This window comes from Coffea arabica, chromosome 9e (assembly GCF_036785885.1).
Source record: "Coffea arabica cultivar ET-39 chromosome 9e, Coffea Arabica ET-39 HiFi, whole genome shotgun sequence".
In the NCBI taxonomy this organism is placed as follows: domain Eukaryota; kingdom Viridiplantae; phylum Streptophyta; class Magnoliopsida; order Gentianales; family Rubiaceae; genus Coffea; species Coffea arabica.
Window position 1 is genome coordinate 40,565,156 of NC_092327.1, and position 21,462 is coordinate 40,586,617.

Below are 21,462 nucleotides of genomic sequence, written 5' to 3' on the forward strand. Positions count from 1 at the left end.
AAAAAAAATTTCAACTCTTAAAAAATTTAAAGAATGCGATTTAAATACTCCGCGTTCGATGTGGGACAAATCATATACAAATTTAGTTACATTACCTTGAATTCTTTAAATCAAATTATTATTTATATTATGTCAAATAAAACATGCATCCATTATATATATTTTTATAAAACAAAAAAGGGCAGGATTATTAAAACCAAATTTCCAAAAGGAATTATTTCACTATTTATTATATCCGTAATTAAGCTAAAACCTTGCAAGGTTTTCAAGAGCAAAAATTCTGTACCGCTATCCACAGACAACAAGCAATACATTCTATTTCATCCTGCCTTTGAGAAAGAAAATCAAATTCAACAAATTATTAACAGAAGCTGCATAAACCAACATAAGTGGATATTCAAACCCTACACCAACATTTTCTCTAAGACCTCATAATGCTAAAACTTGTATTGATTATCTTTGATCATACAATAACAACCTATGTTACAGCGTTCCTGTCTGATACAAAACTCCACCAGCTAAGTGGAAGGTAGCCAGAAGAAAATGATGCAAAAAGAGCAGCAAGGCTGGTGACACGAGCAGGAGTACACGAGATCTCGTCTACTATTCTTAAATGGATGGACACCCTACTTGCTCTGGGGAAACGTGACCTCGTAATTCTGCGGCACCTGCAGAAGTAGTAGTGCACAAATTCATCTACTTCTAACACATTTTTGTCACTAACATAAACAAAAAAGAGAGAGAAAACGGCTAAATCATGATCCATATTATGACAATCCACCAGTATGATTTAGCATATGCAGTTCTTGACTGTTGGAACAACATATATGTTATTGATTTAAGCATATGGGAAATTTTGTCACCATGAACGTTGCAAGGATCATCTTCCCAGCAAACCATCTACCATGAAGTGCACGCTGCGCAGCAATTGCAGCTTGATTGTTCTCAAACCGCAGGTACACCAACCCATCACTTTTCCTGCTCATCAAAAAGATTGAATAGAAACAGGAGGTAGAAGAGATTACTTGTTAGCTAAATGCGCATCGCCACCAATTTGCAGCCATGAACATCTTTCAACTCACATTTACTGCAGGATAGGGCAATACAAGCATAAACAAGATTTGGGATACACAAAAGTTTGCAAATTCAAGCTACTTAGCAGCCAAAATCAGTTATGGTACTAAAAGATAGTACGAACTTGTCCACATAAATGTGCTTCAACTTTCCGAATTTTGAACATTCATCCTCAACATCATCCTTAATATCCTGGTCGAACTCAGGTTCAGACTGCAAAAGTAATACATCAATAAAAGAAACAAGAAGAAGAAGGATTGCAAAACAATGTCTCCAGCACTAACCTCTAATTTTGGATCAAACATGTTCTTCAACAATAAACATTCACTTGGAATGCCTATAGTATCAATTGAAGGAAAAGTAACAGAAGGCAGTGAGAGACCTGCAGCAGGCCATCCCGCAAGTGCTGGAACAGGAATCTGTCCAAAAGGAACAAAAGGAGATACCTCAGGGGCAGCCCCAAGAACTGGAGCCGCTGGTGCAGAAAAGCCAGGGTTATCAACAACCGGCCTGCCAACAGATCCAGCACCACTATGGAGGAGGGAAGGATATGTAAGAACACGTACAATAAATTCAGTATTCACTAAAAAATGCATACGTCAAACCTTGATGTTATCCTAGTATGATCCAGCTTCTTCTGCATGAGAAGTGTTAGAGATTCAGCGCTCAGAGACTGAAAAACATTCAAAAATTGACGTCAATATTTGCTTTATTAAAGAAAAGCAAAGTATTAAGAACGGTACCTAGAAAAGAAAATAGATGAAACCATTCAGCTTAAGGCATGGGATAACTGGGAAAGTGAAAAGATTTAGCAATGAACATATTCATTCCTGGAGATTTAACTATTATCTAATTTGAATTATCTTTGACTAGACTAAATTGAGATGTGATACTAAATCAACACTCACGGTGAATGTTGAGCAAGAAACCAGAACAAATATAACAACACTAAATAAGAAACCAAGCATATGTTGTGGAATTTCAGTACTCTATATTGTACCGTTACGCCAAACAGAAAGGATGACCAAAGAATTCCAAGCAAGAACTTACAATTTCTTTGGCCCTTGGGTTGGATGTGGCAATATTTCTCACAGAAAGTACATAGATGAAAAAAAGTAGCTTACTAGAGCTAAAAAACACTGACTAGTTGTTTATTATCAAAGTTAGATCTCCAATTAAGTAGTACCTCCAGAATGGCTGAGCATTTTCCATCACCATACTCTGCATATAACTCTTCCATCACTAGACCTTCAAACAGAATAGCCGCTAACACCACAAAAACAAAGATTTTACCCTTTCCTTCCCTCTGTAGATCTTGTATCGGTTATACTTTTCTTTAATCAAACTTTAGATAAGCTCTACTTATGTAGGCGACAACAAAGCAGACATGTCTCTGTTAATGATATTTTCGCATGATATCAATCCATTTCTTGCCAAGCCATAACTAACTTTTACAGCCCGAATAAGTTCACTTATCTCTAAAGTTGTCCCCAAAAGACACCAAGCAGAAAACAGTTTTTGAATGACCTTTAAATTAACAGACAAAGAAATGGAGTTTTGACCAAATTAAGCTGTAGAACCAGCAATTATATTGCACAAATGGCTTACCAGACCACCACCCTCATCATCACCAAAATCTCCAGCATTTGCACCAACTTCTTGTCTTAAAGTTTGATCTGTAACAGCTGATACCTGTATAAGAATGTTGAAACAAAATTAGAGACGGTCATAGACGTAACCAGAAAATTTACTTGGGGGCAAACTTTAACATTTCTAAGTTTGGGTATATAATATTAACTATTTGCAAGTTTTTCAGGGGAAAAAGTTTTAACTTATAAAGGATATTTTCCATAATTTTCAATTTTCTAAGGGAGAAGCCCTTTCCTCTTATGGTGACAGTTGTCCCATTGAGGCAAAACCTATAGATCCCAACTTACTAATCAACTATTGCACAACCAATAAGTCGGAAGCAGCGAAGAATGTCACCCAGAATGAAAGAGAAGGAAACAAATTGACCTATGGAATATGAATTGTGGTAATGCATAGATGAAAGGAAGCAACGCACGAGATAGAACCAAATATGGAATTCAAATTAATGCTTTACAGACAATGGTTTAAGCAGCCAATTGAGATAAACCAAGAACTAACTAAAAAGGATGATATAATCTCTACCTCATTTGCCACGGGATCCCGCAAGATGTTCAGAACTTCAAACTTAAGTACAAAGGATAGTTCAAATGCAGCTCAGAACACAAAGAGTTATGCCACAGTGAGAGGAGAGATTTTCCACTAACACATTTGATTCACTTCCTCACACTTAAGCAAAGTAGTTGTGGTCAAGTTTTGAAGTGCAGCCAGAGATAAATTTGACGAATGCAACAAAACATCAGCATCAAGACTGTTGAAATCAGTTGTTTAGTTAATTTCAGTTATAAATTTCATTATACAAATATGTGATTGTCCACATCTATTTATGCAGATCAGTAGGGGAGAGAACTCTTAGGTACAGAGGCTGATCTTACAATCTCCAAAATTAGCTTCAGTAGTTTACCTTGGTATAATCTGAACTTGCATTGTGGCCGCAAATTCTGGTTTAGATGGATTTTGATGGTTGCAAAACATATGAATTGAGTATAAAGAAAATTTGCAAGTTCAATAGTAATTACACCTATACCTTCTTAAGATTCAGCAGGGCCAAGAAACTCCCATCATTTGAATACCCTCAGTGCTTAGAAACAAGAGAGGGTAACAAGAAATTTAGCTCTTGAGAAATAAATGTGCATAAAGCAAACCTTTCAAGACGCATTGAGCTTCAATACTAATTGAAGCCTTTCCATTTTTTTCCTTGCCTTATTATTGTCTTATTTGTTGATTATGAAGAAAAAACGAGTAAAGATAATGAATCAGTTCTCATAATTAGTGCAAATCCCAGCCCTGCGCAAAAGAAGAGAATTAGAAGAACATTGTCATCTGCAATCTACCATAGTCATTTGGCAATTAGTCATCTGCAATCAATTCTCATAATTAGTGCAAATCCCAGCCAACGAAAAACAGAAGAACATTGTCATCTGCAATCTACCATAGTCATTCAACCATTAATACAAGCTAAGGTGATCAGTAGAAGCCAGAAAAAGAGCACCTGACATTGAAAGCAATATTTGTTCGTGATAAATTTAATTACAATCCAAGCTATTATTACACTAACAGAGCCATAGAACTAAATAGCCACGAAATGTCAAATGTAAATGATAATCCATGAAGGTTGTCATGAGTTTTAAACAGAATAAATAACTTGCCTTCATAACTCGGCCTGCAATATCCAGTTGTCCATCTAAACTTAGTGCAGCTCTAGCATCTTCAAGGCGAGAAAACTGCAAGATGGTTGTGCACAAAAAGATTTAACTTGGTTCATCGAAGAGCACTGAGATCTCACTACAAAGAAGGCTATTTTATGTGGTGAAGCTATTCTGCATCAGACTATTACGTTAGCTCATACTCGATATGCATGATTTAAATGTTGTGACAACTCATATCTAGAACTAAAATCACCTGCACAAAACCATAGCGGCTGCTATGCCCAGTCTCCAGGTCAGGAGGCAGCTGCACCAACTCAACAGTACCAAATGGTTCAAAAACCTGACTTTTTGAAAAGGAAAGATCAGAATCTTGACTAACAGGAGAAATATCTGCCGCAAAATCAAGACAACTAGTATAAACCCAAGAGAGTTCAAAAAATAACACCTTCCTTGTCAGAACAGTGATCCATGGTGCAAATCAGTGTGACACTGCAGTGCCAACCTTATACCATTTGGCTCAATAAGTATATCATCCTTTTGTTGCCAAATACATATCAGTGCCTACCAGCCTAAAACATCTTTTCTTTACACTAAATTGCTATTCTTTGAACAAGCAAATGATAATGACTCTCTTTTACGGCGTGCAACTGATTGTCCAATAAGAAAAATGTGTAAGCTATGTCATTCATCCAGACAATAAGCACATGCAGTAACAGAAAGTAATATGAGTGACCCCAACTGTTCACAAGGTTCAATTACAGTGTCAAATCGAGTTTTAAGAGCTTAACTTTCTTTTCTACATCTAGGGCAATCAGCTTAAGCAAATACAACATCAAGTCACCCAATCATACTAGATTTGTCTGTTGTATTAAGTTAAATAAACCTATGAAGGACTTTAGAAGCTCTGAAAACATAGTAGCTAATTAAATTAACTTCAAGGTACCTTTTTAACATCAGGAAACACTAGATCATTTTGTTAAAATGCCGGAAAAGAACTGGATTAGTTTTTGGAGGCACTAGCATCCTTGACCTTTCCAAAATTTGTTAAAGCTGAAAGACATTTAAAGGAGTTGCGAACTGTTACATCTCATTCAATCATGACACTTACCCACCAGCAATCTTTTTCCTTTTATCCTGAAAACTCTATCCTCTTAATTGGAACCATGAAATTCTTAATTTGGTGTATTTAACTTGAAAAGCTATAATCTGTACGCTTATTGTAGATCACAACATTCATGACCATGCTTATTTGAATACATACAATGAGAACTGGATGCAAAACCACCAACTGGAGGATATATCTACCTGACGAAGTTGATCTTCTTTGATGTTAGAATGCAGATTGTCAACATACAACCTCCTAGCTCCACCTGAGTACGGGCATATTAGGTCAGTATCTCCAGCAGCCACAGATGCAGTTGACTGAACAAGATTCTTTTCAGCCTCTGATGGTTTAACCATCACTGATTGACCAAGAAGAGGTTGGCCGGACAGGGCTATCGCCATAGGGACCGACATGACATCGTAAAATTCAATATATCTGCAGAACAAAATTTAGCATATGAAGAAGAATACAAAGATAAAAATTCTGAGAAATAGAGATAGTATAGAGTTGTGATGTTGTGTGTGTTTCTCTGTCAGTAGTTTCCTACCCAATGCCTTTGGAGCGTCTAGAAATGTGGTCCACTATGAGGCGTACATCTCTGACCTGATATTGCATGAAAGTTGTCTGTCAATAACTCCTAATACTTGGTAAATGTTATCCAACAATGAGGGTAAGTCATCATTCTGAAGGAATCATGACACCATGACAATCGTATATAGCAACAAATTCAATTGTTTATTCATTATATTTATTTTTGCATGTGCATGTCATGTTAAGGTTGACAGATGAAACTATTACTCAAGCTGAGTTCAAAGAATTCAGGGGACAAAGAATACTAATGACGGGAGCAGGCAGGGTGTCACAAAATTCCAGCATACCTACTCAACCCAGTAAAAGATTATGGGCTTATGCTTAAGTCTCAACAGCTCAAAATAAGTTATAAGCAGCTTATCTGAAATTGAAAAAGAAGTTAATATTGTGAATCTACTGAAAGATTGAAAATATGTTTAACTTTCAACATATTGCCAAGCTAACAGCTATTTTGAAAAGCAAGTCAAGGGAGACTTTTTTATTAAATGCAGAAAAACCTGCTTATAGCTTATTTTAGACTATTGGTACAAGCCGTACAAGTCGCATTAATTATTATGCTAGATATCATGGTTAGACAACAAATCTATTCAAGACCTAGATCCTATTAGGCACACAAGTCTTTGCATAGTTTATACAACATCAGCTTCAGCACTACTGTGGCATTTTAGTCATAAGGTGAAATCCATTATTTTAAGTGGTGAAATATTGCTTGATTCAGAAGATTTATGGCAGAATAAAGAACTTCAAGGGTAAAATTGGCTTCAATGGATAGATCATCTTATCGAATATAGTAGAGTGTCAGGGCAGTAAGGAGGAGATCTAAGATAAATCTTGTATGTCTCATTTGTAATGTTCTTTTGGTTTTTATTAAACAAGCAGAAGCAGGCACAAAGCAAATACAGATTCCAATTCACTGCAACAAAACATGGAGTATCATTTAATTAATGTCTCATAAGATAAGTATTTGGGTCCCGCCCTAGCATAGCAAGATGCATTTTATTTGCAGGAAAAGATGCACAGGCAAGACACTATGAATAACAGCATGTCAAGCTGATGAAGATAAACCTTGCCAGCTCTGCTAAAAAACTCATAGACATCTCTTTCATCTGCCTGCAAAGAAATCTACCAAAATCACAAGAGGAAGTCCATGTCAGAAGAAATGCTGTTGTAAGCCAGTAAATTAGTAGGAAAACAGATTTAGTCAGGTAACTTAACTACCTGATAAGCAAAAACTGTCCGTTGATCATGCTCAGGATCAGCCTCTGGCTCGGCCACTTCTTCCTTTTTTTCTTTAAATCTCCTGCCAAATACACACACACACACATGTATAACAATCATAACCCTCAGAAGAAGTGATCAACAGGCTAGAACATCCTAAAAGGAAAGAAATGAACTACTATTTACTGAGCTGAAAACCCAAACTAAGCTCAACAGTTATAATAGCCAACTGTTGTGCTTCTCAGAGTAGGAGGTAACAGTTAACTACCAGAACAAACCTAAATTAAACTCTGTATACAGAGATCAGCTTGGTCAAATGCCAAAAGAAAATTGTCCAACTCTTTTTAAGGAAACAGGTTACATTTAAAGATACCGACCCTGATCTTAGTTACAAGAGATGAAGCCAAACCAATTCAACTTCTGTTAGCCAAAAGCACAGGTGCGATACAGGTCAACTTAGTGCAAGCAAATTATTTGCTTAAAAACTACCAAGAACCAGTGTGATTGTTAACTCCAGAATCAAAAAACATACTTAAGAAAGTAGAATATTTTGTAAGCAGAATATAAATCTTGAAGCCAACTGACAAACTGATTTACAATAAGCAAATATTTTGTAGATTATCTTGTGTACGTTGTAAATCTGCCCAAGGGCCCTAACAACTTACAACTATGCAAATGCATGACTCTGCATTTCTACCTAGTAGCTAGCTCAGAACAAGGGAATAGAACTTTTTCATTCAAGTCAGGCAGAAAAACCTCAAAGTTCCCCTAGAATTTTAACAAAACCACAGAGGGAATCCGAGCATTACCTGCTTTCTCGGTCCCCGTCTTGTAACTGGCTCTGTCTTTCCCTTCCTCCATACTCCCTATCACCATTCTTCTCCCTGTCTCGGCTCTCCTCTCTCTCTCCATCAACCAGATGCCTTTCTGAATGACTTGTACGATTCGACAGGTCTTGATTTCTCTCCCTACCTCTCTGTCTTTCATCTTCGCGGCCACGACCTCTCCTTCCGCTATCTTCGCCTTTGTTGGTATCTCTTTCTCTGTCGCTTTCTTTGATTTTGTCCCCATCTCTCTCCTTCTTGCTGCTCTTATGCTTGTCCCTGTCCTTGGATTCTCGGCTACTCCTGTATCTCTCCCTCCCACTCCTCTCTCTATCTCTTGAAGGGGAATGGTGACGGTAGCTTGAGCTCCTCTCCTCCTCATCTTCATGGAACTCTTCCCGCGTCCTTGAACGCTTAACCCGTTGATGATGATGATCACTTTTATGCATTGGCCTCTTAATTGGGTCTTGGCCTCCACCAGATTTATCCACTTGATCACTGCCATTGCTCGTCTCAGGATTATCCGCTGTTTTCTCCGAGTAATCATCAAACTCGTCAAATTCCATTTGGGAAAAACCCTTCAAAACCCACACAATCTTTTTCCTCAAGAGATGACAGAAATATACTACTAACTATACAGTAGCGTACTTTTTTCCAAGACGACAACACATTTAATCCATTAGTTTTGATCGCACTAGTCTACCACTACTACAAGCGAGTCTGTAGAATTTGAAAATCCTTACGACAGGTTAAAAAATGTTAAAGCTAGGTCCCTCTAATATCTACCGATTATATCTAACTATCGGACAGTGCTACAGTGCCTATAGTTATGGTAACGATGGTAGGGAACCTACTATTACAGGTTTCTATTATTTTTAGTGACAAATCGAATTTTTTAGCGACTTTTTAAATATTATATTAAAATAATTAATATTAACTTTAGTAAGTTTTTAATTAAAACTAGTAAGTATATGCCTGAAAGATAAGTTTTAGTCAAAAATGGAAATTTACCCTTTCAGTAATTTAATTTACTTATTATTTGACAAATGTTACTTTTGTTTAATTTAAACTTACTAATACTAAAAGTAAAAAATTGACATATTAAAGTAAGAAAATAATCGGTTTCTGAAAACGGTTTGGGTTTCCGCATCTCTCTAAAGTTGCTTCCCTTCTTTTTATTATCTTCTCACCTCACGGAAGATTGTAGAAATTTTTTCCTGGAAAAGGAAGGAGTACGATCATCATCTTATGGAACGGGATTAGCTTTTGCTAAAATTTAGAAAATTGGTCAAGCGGGCTAAGCAATTCTATCATATCTTCAGGCTGAACTCTTCTGGTAGGTTTCATGCGTCAGTCTCTGTTTCTGCCTTCTACTAAGCATTGATTCTCATTTCGGTCAATCAATTGGCCTGCCTAGGCGTGGAGGAAAAGCTAAATATGCTTTATAGATAGCACAGGTTCAGGAGAAAGGGTTTCCCCCCTATGCAATTATTGATGATACGGGTACACCTCTATCTAATACTATGTATCGATCGTACTTCGAATTAAGAAATTTAAAAATGCGGATTATATGCATTACTGCACATTTTTATGATAATTATTGTGTAGTGTTTTACTGAGTGATCTCATCTTTAAAGCACAATGATTTTGATGCCAGATTTCAATTTTACTGTTACAAGTAGCGTCTCCTGTTTTGCTCTATGATTTGGAGTGAACTAATTTGTCGTCTCCAATCATCCATTGCACTTATTGCAAATCATTAGTCACTGTTTAATTAGCAAAATTTTGGTTGTCAAATCGGTTTTTAAGAGCCAGGGGGCGCACATTAATTGGATCAATATGGAGATTTCTCGGCAGCAAGTTTTCATCACATGTTAGTATAGATTTTTCTATGTAGACTGTATGCCAGAGAGTGATTGTTTTAGTTTGAACTTTCCTCCTCTTGGTGAAATCCTTAGAATCTGCAGTTTGTTTGGCTACAATTACATGACTGGTCGATACACCAGCACTTTTTTTTTTTTTTTATGTATCCTATCAGACAACAAGGATTCTCCCTCCAATATAGAGTTGAATCTGTGAGCCAGCTTAATCTGCATCTGCTAACCGACGATTTTGTGCCTCATTCCAGGTGTGGATTTTAAGATCAAGCTGCTCGCTGTTGGTGGGAAGAAGTTGAAGCTTACAATTTGGGATACCGGTAAGCAGATCCTATCATTTATAGTTTTGCTAACTGTTTATGGCAGCTTTCCGAATTCTCTTTATGAAGTTCTTTTGTGCAAATATGATGATACACCTTTACTTTTATTTGTTTTTTTTTCCTATCATAGGCTCAAGTGGTAAATCTCTTTGGACATAGAACTAGCTGTAATTTCACAAAATACAGCAGGACATTTTGCGCTTTACCTAGTACAAGTCAAATGTTTGTACTTTCTCTACTGTTCTCAACATGCCGTGCCATCCTAATTAACATTTTCCCCAGAAGTTGTTATTATATGTAAATCTTCTTATCTGTCAGAAGGTTTTGTCTTGCCATCGCAGCTGATCATGCAACTTCTTCCTCCTTAAGATTAGAAACTGACAATCAGTCCTACTTCACCATGATCAGACCCAATTTGGGTTTGTATTCCTCTTTTTCCTAGTGCTGCTAATGGAAATTTATTGTTGGGATCCTTGATTCATGACTTAAAATAAGCTTAGCCTCCTTTTTCATAAATAATCCAAGCTACTACTTTCTGATGATAGTACGCCCCTCTTGCTATTTATTTCCACTGTCCTATTACTGCATATTTTGTTCTCCGTGATCTGATGGGGCTCATGACACCTTTTGCAGCTGGACAAGAGAGGTTCGGGACCTTGACAAGCTCATACTACAGAGGTGCTCAAGGGATCGTTCTTGGTATGTCATGGATAGATCACTATAGATTCTTTCATATTTATGAAGCCTTTTTGTCATCCTGCAAAATAAGTTATTCTTTTAAGATGTGATTGATAAGATGAGATTTTGTTTATTTAATTGCATTATCATCGTTCTCGGATTTCTGGTCAATTTATGGACTACTGTTGCTTAGAAAAACAGAATACACATAATCATTCTTTTAACTTTTGAGCATTGGCCATTTTTTAACATTGCTGAACTCTATGCAAAATTTGCTGTTTCTCTTGTCGGAGAATTTATTTGATCATTTTCCTTTTGCAACATGGTTGGTAAGGTTCCTTCATGCATGTTTCTTTGTTTGCTTTAAGAACAGACTGCTGCCATCCCAGTCCACAGTCCAGAGTTTTTCCATTTTGTGGGAGACTCTTCCCAGTTGAGTAATATGAAGTTGTCCATAGTAGGCATTGTCTATGCAGTCAGTTGGTATTCTGCCCAAAATATTGTACGGTACTGTGAACCTTTAGGTTTTTATAGTACTATTTCACTAAGATGATCATCTATATGTGCTCTTGGCACTTCCTTTTTGTAAAGGAAAGCACTTGTAACCTTTTTTAGAGCTTGAAATTAAAAGAAGCTATGAGTCCTAAATCATATGAGCATGATAGGACCTGTATATTTGTTGAAACTGAAATTTTTGTACAAATAATTTCCAGTTCGAGCATTGTCAATCTGTTTTGGAGAAGTGTCATGCAATTATTGATGAACTTTAGTAACTTTTTAATTAAAACTAGTAAGTATATGCCTGAAAGATAAGTTTTAGTCAGAAATACAAATTTACACTTTGAGTAATTTAATTTACTTTTTATTTGACAAAATTTACTTATGGTTGAATCAAACTTACTAATACTAAAAGTAAAAAATGTACATATTTAAGTAAAAAAAAATTACCGGTTCCTGAAAACAGTTTTGGGTTCCTGAAACACTTTCGGGTATCACCTATCTCTTTAAAGTCATCTACCTTCTTCTTATTTAGTCCTCAATTCCAACGATACGATTGAATTCCCAGGCCAAGGTTTCCACTTTGGTCCACACTTTCTCTTGGTTACAATTGAATAAATTTTCTCATTTCACCTTTTTCATCTTTAGTTCACACTTTCCCTCTATCCTTTCTCATCGATCGGTTGGTTTTGGGTGCTGCCATATGCAGACACAACAAAAGGGTTTTGCGACGGTGGTAGCCAATCAAAGAGAGCAGTGCCGAGGTTAGTCCATCATGTCCACCTGAAATCGTTTGACTATATTGCTGTAATTTATTTATATTTCATTTGTTTTTTTTTGTCAAGATTTTCTTGCGAAATCAAGGCTGAGAATTTGAAGATTTTATTGCAATTTTGGGGCTGAAAATGTCCGTTGAAACATCTAGGAAATGGTTGTAGTTTTGATTGTCTACGGGTAAAATATGCTTAATAACCATATGAAACATCTAGGAAAGGACTTGAGACTAGACGTTTAAGTTAAATGTGATTAATTTGTGAATGCATATAAGATGTTTGGTGAAATGTCAAAGAGAAATTTGTATGTTATGATTGCTACTCTGTGCGGGTGAGAAAATTAAAAGTTCTAATTGCCAAATGGACTGTTACTATAGTTACTCAGTTATTTTTGAATCTAGATAGTATTTTTCTCCTTCCCCTCTTAAATTGTAGTCGTTCCAAAGGAATTATGCAATTTAACATAACTTTCAGCAATCTTTGGGTATGGGCTGCGTAGGATTCCAATCTTTGGGTATGATCAACTTGAGTATAGATTGCGTAGGAGTCCAAAGTTGTAATATTTTCATTTGTATTGCAAAGAATTTATGTAAAAATCTCAGAAAACATACATCAACACAAACATTGACTTGATAGCCTCTTTGACTGACATGATAGCATCTTTGACTTGATAGCTTCTAGCATCATGCTGAAAATGGAAGAAATGACAGCTCGTGTAGATGAACTAGAACAGTTATCTAACAAATCGGCCAAGCTTGGTGGTGGTATAAGTTGGAGAACCATTGTTGATCGGCTTGACAAATTATCTTCTGATGAAATTCAAGTATTAACATTTGATTCCATTGAAGATGCCAGAGAATTTTACCTATGTCATAGCAAAATGGTCGGTTTTGGTATTAGAGAGCGGGATGAAAAGAAAGATCGGAAAGGTATTGTGACATACAAACGATGGGTATGCAACAGAGAGGGCTTTAGAAATAGCAAATGGTTAAATTTAGTTAACCGTAAGAAAGAGGCAAAATGCCTTACGAGAGTTGGTTGTCTGGCAACTATAATTGTGCAATGGAACAAGGATATTCAGAAGTTTACGATTAAGCGGTTTAATATGGATCACAATCACCAATTGGCAAATCAATAATTTGTACAATTTCTTCGATCACATAGGAGTGTCAACCCAGCAGACTTGGAGCATGCTATTTTGATGCATGGAGTTGGTATTTGAATTCCTCAAATAGTGGACCTTCAAGCTTACCAAGCTGGGGGCCACAACAAGATGGGATACACAGAAAAGGATCTACGAAATGCTGTTGACCAATTTCATAGAAATGCACTTGAAGTTGGTGATGCCTCTCAGGTGTTGGCATATTTGGATGGTCGAGCAAATGGTGAGCCAAATTTCTTTTACAAGTATGCCGTTGACGTGGAGAAGCGATTGATACGACTCTTTTGGACAGATTCTCAATCTCGTTTGGATTACCAATGTTTTGGTGATGTTCTTGTCTTTGACTCTACATACCGCACCAATGCTTATAGGAAGCCACTAGTAACTTTGGCCGGCATAAATCATCACTATGTTACCACAATTTTTGGGTGTGCATTAATTGCTGATGAGACTGAGGACACATATAAGTGGGTATTGGAAACATTTTTGGAGGCCATGGAAAAAAAGGCACCTATCTCAGTTGTTACTGATGGGGATGGCGCAATGAGAAATGCAATAAAGGCAGTTATTCCTTCTGCCCGTCACCGATTATGTGCTTGGCATTTAAAAAGAAATGTTGTTACCCATACAAATAAGGGGTTCGTTCTTGATTTTGACGTGGCTATGGACATGATTTGTAGCCATGAAGAGTTTGAGAGAAGGTGGCATTTGCTAGTTGAGAAACACAATTTGAGAGATAACCAATGGGTTGTCGATTTATACAACAAAAGGGAAAAATGGGCTGCTGCATTTTTGAGAGGACACTTTTTTGCTGGAATGAAATCAACCCAAAGATCAGAGCAATTGCATGCTACGGCGCACAAGTACCTTCAATTCAAAATGCTACTTTACCCGTTTGCTCATCGATTTGAGCTATTTTTATCAAAAGTTAGGCAGAATGAACACAAGGAAGAATGTATCACAAGTTAGTCATCTCCTGTTCTAATTACTCATTTGAGAAAGATTTTTTTCAAGATTCGTGATGAAATTTCTGCTGAAGCCTCACTCCGCCTCGTTTCAGTTGTTGATCAAGATAAGGTGAAGTTATATACATTCACTGAGTACTTGCATCGAATTTGCTCTTGGCAAGTGGAATTGGATAAATCTGAAAGGACTATTATTTGTTCATGTAAGAAACTTGAGTCATGGCGATATTTTTAACAACTTCCCCCAAAACCCAGAAATAAAATCTACTTAATCATGTAGTACTATAACTATGGGTACTTGGCCACGAGAAGTCAAGTGATTATATATTTATTATAAGTAGTGCTAAGTCTTTCTGCCTTTCTGTTTACGTTTCATCCATAAATTAATATTATCATATTACCATTGTCAAAAGATTCCATACTACAATTGAATGTTCACTCAAGGAAAAGTAATCACAAGAATATTATCAGCAAATTAAGGAAACATGCGGATACGACAACAATTATTAAACTCTTTATGGGGTGCGTTACCATATTATATCCTAAGCCAATCAATATTAACCTCCTATTGCAATTATGGGGTGCATTACCATGAACGACATCAATTATGCTACAATTCTAACCTCAGCGTTCTATTACAAAAAAAAAAAATTATCTTTAAAGGAGTTTGTTTGCTTCACCTTGCTTCCAAAAGAAATAGAATGAAAATAACTTTTAGCAACATAGGAATAAATATTCACTAAATATGGTGAATATAAAAAAATACCTATAATAGAACATGCCTATGAGAGGGAATAAAATATACAAAAGATCTTACAAGCATAAAATCTCATACCATAATTTACTTACATCATTTATTTGTCGCTCATCCATAATTCACAAATTGTCAACCCAAATAAGTACTAGTGGTGGCGGTGGAGGAGGAGACTTTCGTCTGATGTACTTTCAACATCAGAAAACCAAGCGTTACTAGGGCATAAAGAAATCCAAGCGTTACTAGGGCATCGACCTTTCCTACTTTAACTAAAATTAATGGCTAATAAAAGTCACCTTGGTACTTATCTCTTGAATTCTTAACTGTTTCAAAATTTAATAAAGAATTCTAGCACAACCACAACACTTTTGAATTCAAAACTACAAAAAAGCCTATCCTTTTTTTTTTATTTTGGGTTAAAGTTAGCAAAAAGTTCTACTTATTTGCACCTTTCCTGTAAAAATTATTTTTTGTTGCAATTTTCTATTTTAGTTATCCATTCGACACTAGTACGGGCATAGATACGGATTAAGCAACCAGTTTGAGGAATAATATTTGTTATTATAAAATTTATTTGAATTGAATTAACAATTTGATATTTTCACAAAAAAATGTAATTTTTTTGTCATTTTTCAAAAAAATTTAAGAAAACTATACTTTAGCAATTGTTGTCATTGCCACTTAATTGAAGTTCATTAAGAATAATTGAAGTTCCGGTATCAATACTCTATTCAAATGTAAATATTCAACCTAAGTAACAAAATAAATGATAGCTGAACAAACGAAATATGCGTTCAATTGATCGTGTTCAAACTACATATTCTGTTAATGGTTAGTATATATGAAATTATATTTTGCATTTGTAGAAAATTAATATGCATTTCATATCTACTAACGAATAAATTACCTATGTTTTGAACAAATCAAACCTAAACTTATGTTGTGATATGTATATAGTTGCTCACATTTATACTTATGCCATCATCTTTTCTTCCACTTGCTTTTTAGTAGTGCAAATTACTTTTGATTATATTTAGGGGTGGTAATTTCCGATACGATCTGAAAACACGATATGAACCTAACAGGAAATTAATTGATTCGGATTGAGGTTTCGCGGGTTCGGGTCAGAATCGAGTCGAATTTGACGAACCCGAAAAGAAAACGGGTCGAATTCGGGTCAAACTGTGGGTGATCCGATACGACCCGATCACCTGTTTATGAATTAAAAATTATTTTACCTAACTAAACTAAGTTATTCTTTTTTTTTCAAAGGCATTAATCACTTAATCCTAAATGAATTTATTTAATTTATTCGAAGTTGAAATTATTATATTTGGACAAATAATGTATTATATTATTTTTTACTTTTATACTGCTTTTATTTATTTTATATTTGGTTTGGAATAAAACACTTTTACGGTGTTTTTAATTTAACCCAAAGATTTGGTTTGGGATTATTTATTTAAATTTTTATTACTTGATTATGTAATTAGTGTAGACACCAAATTTTGGTGTAATTTCATTTACTGTTTATTTTTAGTTTTTTATTTGTCGTGTTCGTTTTATTCGATTTTTAGTTTTTAGTTTCTAGTTTTATTTCTATTTTTAAGTTTTTAGCATAGAATTTCTTGAAAGTGAAAAAAAAGGAAAAAGTGAAAAATGATGAAAAATGAAAAATGAAAAAAGATTGAAAATGGCAATTTTGTTGTTTTAGTTTGTTTATTCTGATGTATTTGTAATTAAAATTGTTGTTTTTATTATTATTTAGTTTTACTTTTATTTTTGTTAAATTATTAAATTAAAAAAAAAGAAAAAAAACCAACGCGCAGCATGCAAGCTGCGTTTTTGCAGCAGCTTGCAAGTGAACTTTGGGGAGATCCTTAGTTGCAAATATAGCAAAAGATCCTGGAGTTTTAGGGTTGGAGGTTGCCCATATAAAAGCCAAAGGTAAGAGCAGCCGCAAAGGGAGAGGTTTAAAAAAGAAAAAACAAAACAGAGGGTTGACTGCTGGAGAGGTTGAAGTTCTGAGAGAGGGGCTGAGCGAGGGAGAAAACCAGAGAGGGAGATTGGGACAGCGGGAGCAAATCTGGAAAAAGAAAGGATACGAGGGAGTACAGCCGAGAGAAAAAGGAGAAAAAACCAAGCAAGAGTGGAGGGTTTGAGAGCGAAAGTGACGGCCGCAATCTGGAAAGGAAAACACTGGAGCGAGAGAGTTTGGAGAGGAAGTTGACGGCTAAAACTAGAGAGAGTTTTGAGAGGAAGGGAAGGTCCGAAAAAACTGAAAGCAAAAGAGGGCAAAAAAAACAGGAGGTGACGGCTAGGAGGGGCTGAGTGAAGAGAAACGAGACAGAGGAAAAGACCGAAGCTTTCACTTTCTCTCCATCGTTCAAAACTTCAGGTATCTTCCTACAACTGGTTTCTTAGCCTTCCCAATTTTAGCCTCTCCAATCTCCATCGTGACTGGGTTGGATTCTTGCATTCAGTTTTCTGTTTGTTGCCGTTGTTTCTACTTGCTTCAATCTTACCTGTGGAGTGTGTATCTCCAAATATTGTTTAGGCAGTGAGTTTGAATTCTGGAATTTTATGGGTTTTGTTGATTCATTGGGTTTGTTATACCGGATAAAAGCTGCAGCCTTTTATTGTTGTGTTACATGATAAGCTTAGTTAGGGTGCCAAATCTGTTTGTCTTTGTGTTATTTTGTCCCCAAACTGTGTTTTAGTGGCAAAGTTATTAACTTTGAAAAGGAAATGCCATTTCCATGGCCAGTTCATTCGAGAAGGCATCTGAGTTTGGAAATGAAAATACAGCAGCCTTGCACTTTCGGTTGGTTGAAGCCTTTGCATTGTTGAAATGTGTGATTTGTTTTGCCATGTGATTGGAATACCGTGTGCACGTATGCCATGAGGTAGAATCATGTTTTGAAGTAGAGTTCAGTTGCATGTTTAGACAAGGATCAAATGCCTGCTGGAAAATGAATTTCAGATTGCCGAAAGCTTCATAGCTTGCTGAAATTTTGTTGCAGCATGTTACGTTGCTTGGCATGAATATTTCCTTGATTTTGCATCTTTTCTTTCTGCGTTTTACTGGTTTGAATATCAAAGTTGTGCTCAAGAAATCTGGGCTAAAGGAAATGAAATGCAGCAGTAACTTTATTGCCAAACGACATGACTGGCCATTGACGCAAGTTCCAGTCTTTCTTTTGTTGCATTTGTATTCCGTTGCTTGGACTGAATTTTCAGTGATAATTTGAAGTCTTGCATTAGATTGTGGTTGTTGAATTGGTAGGTTTTGCATGGGTTGCTTCACATTTCACATCTAGGCACATAACCAGAGGCTGCTGAGATTTCAGACCAATAGGGAAAGCTATGCTTATCCTTACGTTTCTGCTGTTTGTTTTTCTGTTGCAATAGTTCACAAGCTGGGTTTATGCATCCAATTTGCTAGTTAAATCTTGTGTTAAGTGATTAATGACGAGGTTGCATGTTTGAGCCTAAAAATGTTTGAATCATGTTTGAGCATTTGCTGGAAAATGCATTTCAGTTTGCTGAACCAGAAACTCACGGCCTTGTCTTGTTGTTTTCTTCCATTTCGGTTCCAAGCTTTGCTGATTTCATTAGATGATAATTCCAGCATGTTTCTTCTTAGTTTGTTTGCATCAATGTGTTTAATTTGAATAAAGAATTGGCATGAACATGGCTGCAAGGGAAGAGATTTGCTGAAGTTCCAAATGTTGCAGCAGTTCATTTATTTGAATTCATTGCAGAAACTTTTCTCACTTTCGTTTGCATGGAAGCTGCGTTAATTTCATGTTTTGATTTGGGTCAATGATTTCTGGTTTGATGAACTTGTTTGTATGATGAAATGGATGTAATTGTAGCTGGAATTTGCCGCAAGTTTTTGAGAAAAGGCAACAGTTTTTGTAGCTGCAGAAAATTCTGTTTCTTACGTAGTTGCATGCATGATCAAGAAGGAAAATTGCAGCTTTACACCCCTTAGTTTCCAGCTATGCTCCAAAGGCCCATTTATGTGTTTTGTTCTTACAATTAGGTCCTAAAACACTTGCACTTTAACCCCCTAAGTTCCCCCTTGTCTTGCTATGGCCCAATTAGTTGAATAAATTAATCACTTTTGTCATTCTAGAATCTTAATTGCTTTTGGTTTGCTTTGACATGATTTTGGGTTAGACGTTTAGTGAGTTTTAGGATGCATTTTGAGGTTCAATAAGTTTTAATAGAATTTTTTAGCTTGGATTTGTGTTCTAATCACATTTTTGCATTTGATTTTTATGGGTCTCATCTTAAGTCATCAATTTTGGTATTTTATTTTACTCTCTTTCAGAAATTTTCAGTCCTTCTAATTAAGTCCCTCTTGCATTAATTGCTTTGTACATGGTTGGTTTGTCTATGTAAATACTTTAGTTGACTCAATTTAGTGTTTAACTTTCATTTTTCATATTTAATTTCTGTTTCATGTGATTATTTGATAATTTAAGTGGTACCTTGACCTTTTTATTATTTTGGAGGGTAAGTTAGTAATTTCACTACGTTAGGGCGTCGCTTCAAGGGAGGTACACTCTATCCTTCATTTGCACTTCATTTGACCCTACGTGCTCCTACGTGTTATGTGAATATGCATGCCTACTCCGCTTTCCTTACCTCCTTGCATGCATTTACTTGCTTTTACTTTTATTTAAGTTTTATGGGGTATGTGTACACCTCTTGGCTTGTAATAGATAGGGCTCGGAGAGCATCTGGTCCATTTCCCCTTCCCCTTTATGTTTTTATGGGATATGTGTACACCTCTTGGCTTGTAATAGATAGGACTCGGAGAGCATCTGGCCCATTTCCCCTTCCCCTTGGTTGCTTGCTTTTGTTGCTACATGTTTAATTGCTTTAGTAGGCTCTTGCATCTAGTCGAGCATGTTAAGTGCTACGTGTTACGTGTTTACGAGCGTTTTGGCATGTCTACTTGCTTTCATAGCCATGAATGAATGGAATGGATGAATGTACGTCACCACACTAGTCCAACGCTAGTTGTGGCTCATTATTTCATTAGGAATTCATAGAAAGGGCTAGTCCAACGCTAGACCCAATAGGATTTTTCCTTTGTTTTTCATTAATGCATTATTTGCCTGTTCACTACATATCATGCATTTTTTTTCTTAGTTTTATCATCTGGCATGCTCCTCAATTCCCCTTTCCCCTCACTTTAGGTCTCGCATCTCATGCTAGTTAGGGTACATTTGCCTGGAGAGTCCACTTCTGATAAGGGAAACGAGCGAGTGTGGCTACCCGATAGCCTTAGCACGCTAGTTTTGCCTTCTAATCAAAGGGAAAATCAAAGTCGAAAAGTTAGGAGTCCACCCCCGTACCCGACTTGTTGCATTCCTCTAGGGTCATACTTTCATTTTTATCACCTATATACTCCCTTAACCACATTTTTTTCACATTTCTCAAACCATACTTCATTTTACTACATTTTACCCATCACTTGCTTATTTTCACTTCACAAATGACATTCCACTTCACCTTATATATTTATCACTATATTTCATACACTTGCACACAAACACTTGGATTTTTCATACAATTTCACACGTGCACTTTTTCATACACTTGCACACAAACATTTGGATTTTTCATACAATTTCACACGTGCACCTTTTTATACAATCGCACACTTGCACTTTAGCCATCATTTGCATTAATCGACCTCTATAAGGTTTTCCTTTATTGGCCGCCACAACTCATGTGGTTGGGACCAAAAACCTTACAAGAGACATTTTAGAATTTAGGTTTGCATTTTTGCATTCATCTAGTCAAATCCAACATGCGATACATACCTTGGGTAGAAAAATAAGGAAAAATTGGTTTAAGTCACGCAACTAGCCTTGGCTAGGTCGAAGGGGTGCCTTGGATTTTTATCCTTGCCTTCCCCTTCGTCAAATGTGACCCCCGATCCCTCTTTTGGTTACGTAGACCCAAAAGTTCTCTAAAAAGGGTTTATTTACTTTTTCATTCAAAAACAAAAATCATTTTTAGGTGACTTGGTACACCCTAACTCTATACCAAGTGGCGACTCCATTTTTGATACAAAAAACCCTTTTTGAACTTTATATGGCCAAATCGTCGCATTATCAAGTCCCATGGCCTTTATTTTCATTTTGCACACGTTCACACACACACTACGCACTCACATCTCACACACACTACACACAGCATCACACCATCAAAAAGTGGGGCGCGACAATTAGTCTTGTGTGAATTAGAAATTATAGTGGTAAATTAATAAATTAAAATTAAGTTTTGGGTCATTGGGGTCGTCAC

At 36.2% G+C, this 21,462-nt stretch overlaps 1 protein-coding gene and 1 long non-coding RNA gene across 4 annotated transcripts; one reads left to right on the forward strand and one right to left on the reverse strand.

The window, feature by feature from the left end:
* Positions 1-349: 349 nt before the first annotated feature.
* LOC140014806 (uncharacterized) lies at positions 350-8,869 on the reverse strand. 3 transcript variants are annotated; one of them, XR_011821507.1, is made up of 13 exons: positions 8,094-8,869; positions 7,285-7,366; positions 7,132-7,188; positions 6,023-6,078; positions 5,676-5,910; positions 4,624-4,710; positions 4,371-4,445; positions 2,683-2,766; positions 1,680-1,747; positions 1,359-1,605; positions 1,199-1,287; positions 864-1,087; positions 350-668 (listed from the first exon to the last, which is right to left on the reverse strand). XR_011821507.1 is itself a non-coding variant. In XM_072066288.1 (13 exons), exons 1-13 carry the CDS (start codon positions 8,672-8,674, stop codon positions 627-629), a joined length of 1,782 nt encoding a protein of 593 aa, XP_071922389.1. In that variant the 5' UTR covers positions 8,675-8,869; the 3' UTR covers positions 350-626. The 3 variants fall into 3 exon arrangements, 2 of the variants coding, with proteins under 2 accessions (XP_071922389.1, XP_071922388.1); XM_072066288.1 differs by having other exon boundaries at positions 864-978; positions 1,680-1,711; XM_072066287.1 differs by having other exon boundaries at positions 864-978.
* Positions 8,870-9,230: 361 nt separating this feature from the next.
* LOC113735822 (uncharacterized) lies at positions 9,231-14,460 on the forward strand. Its single transcript, XR_011821243.1, has 5 exons — positions 9,231-9,611; positions 10,237-10,305; positions 10,939-11,004; positions 12,191-12,245; positions 12,929-14,460. It is a non-coding gene; the product is annotated as an uncharacterized lncRNA (long non-coding RNA).
* Positions 14,461-21,462: the final 7,002 nt, after the last annotated feature.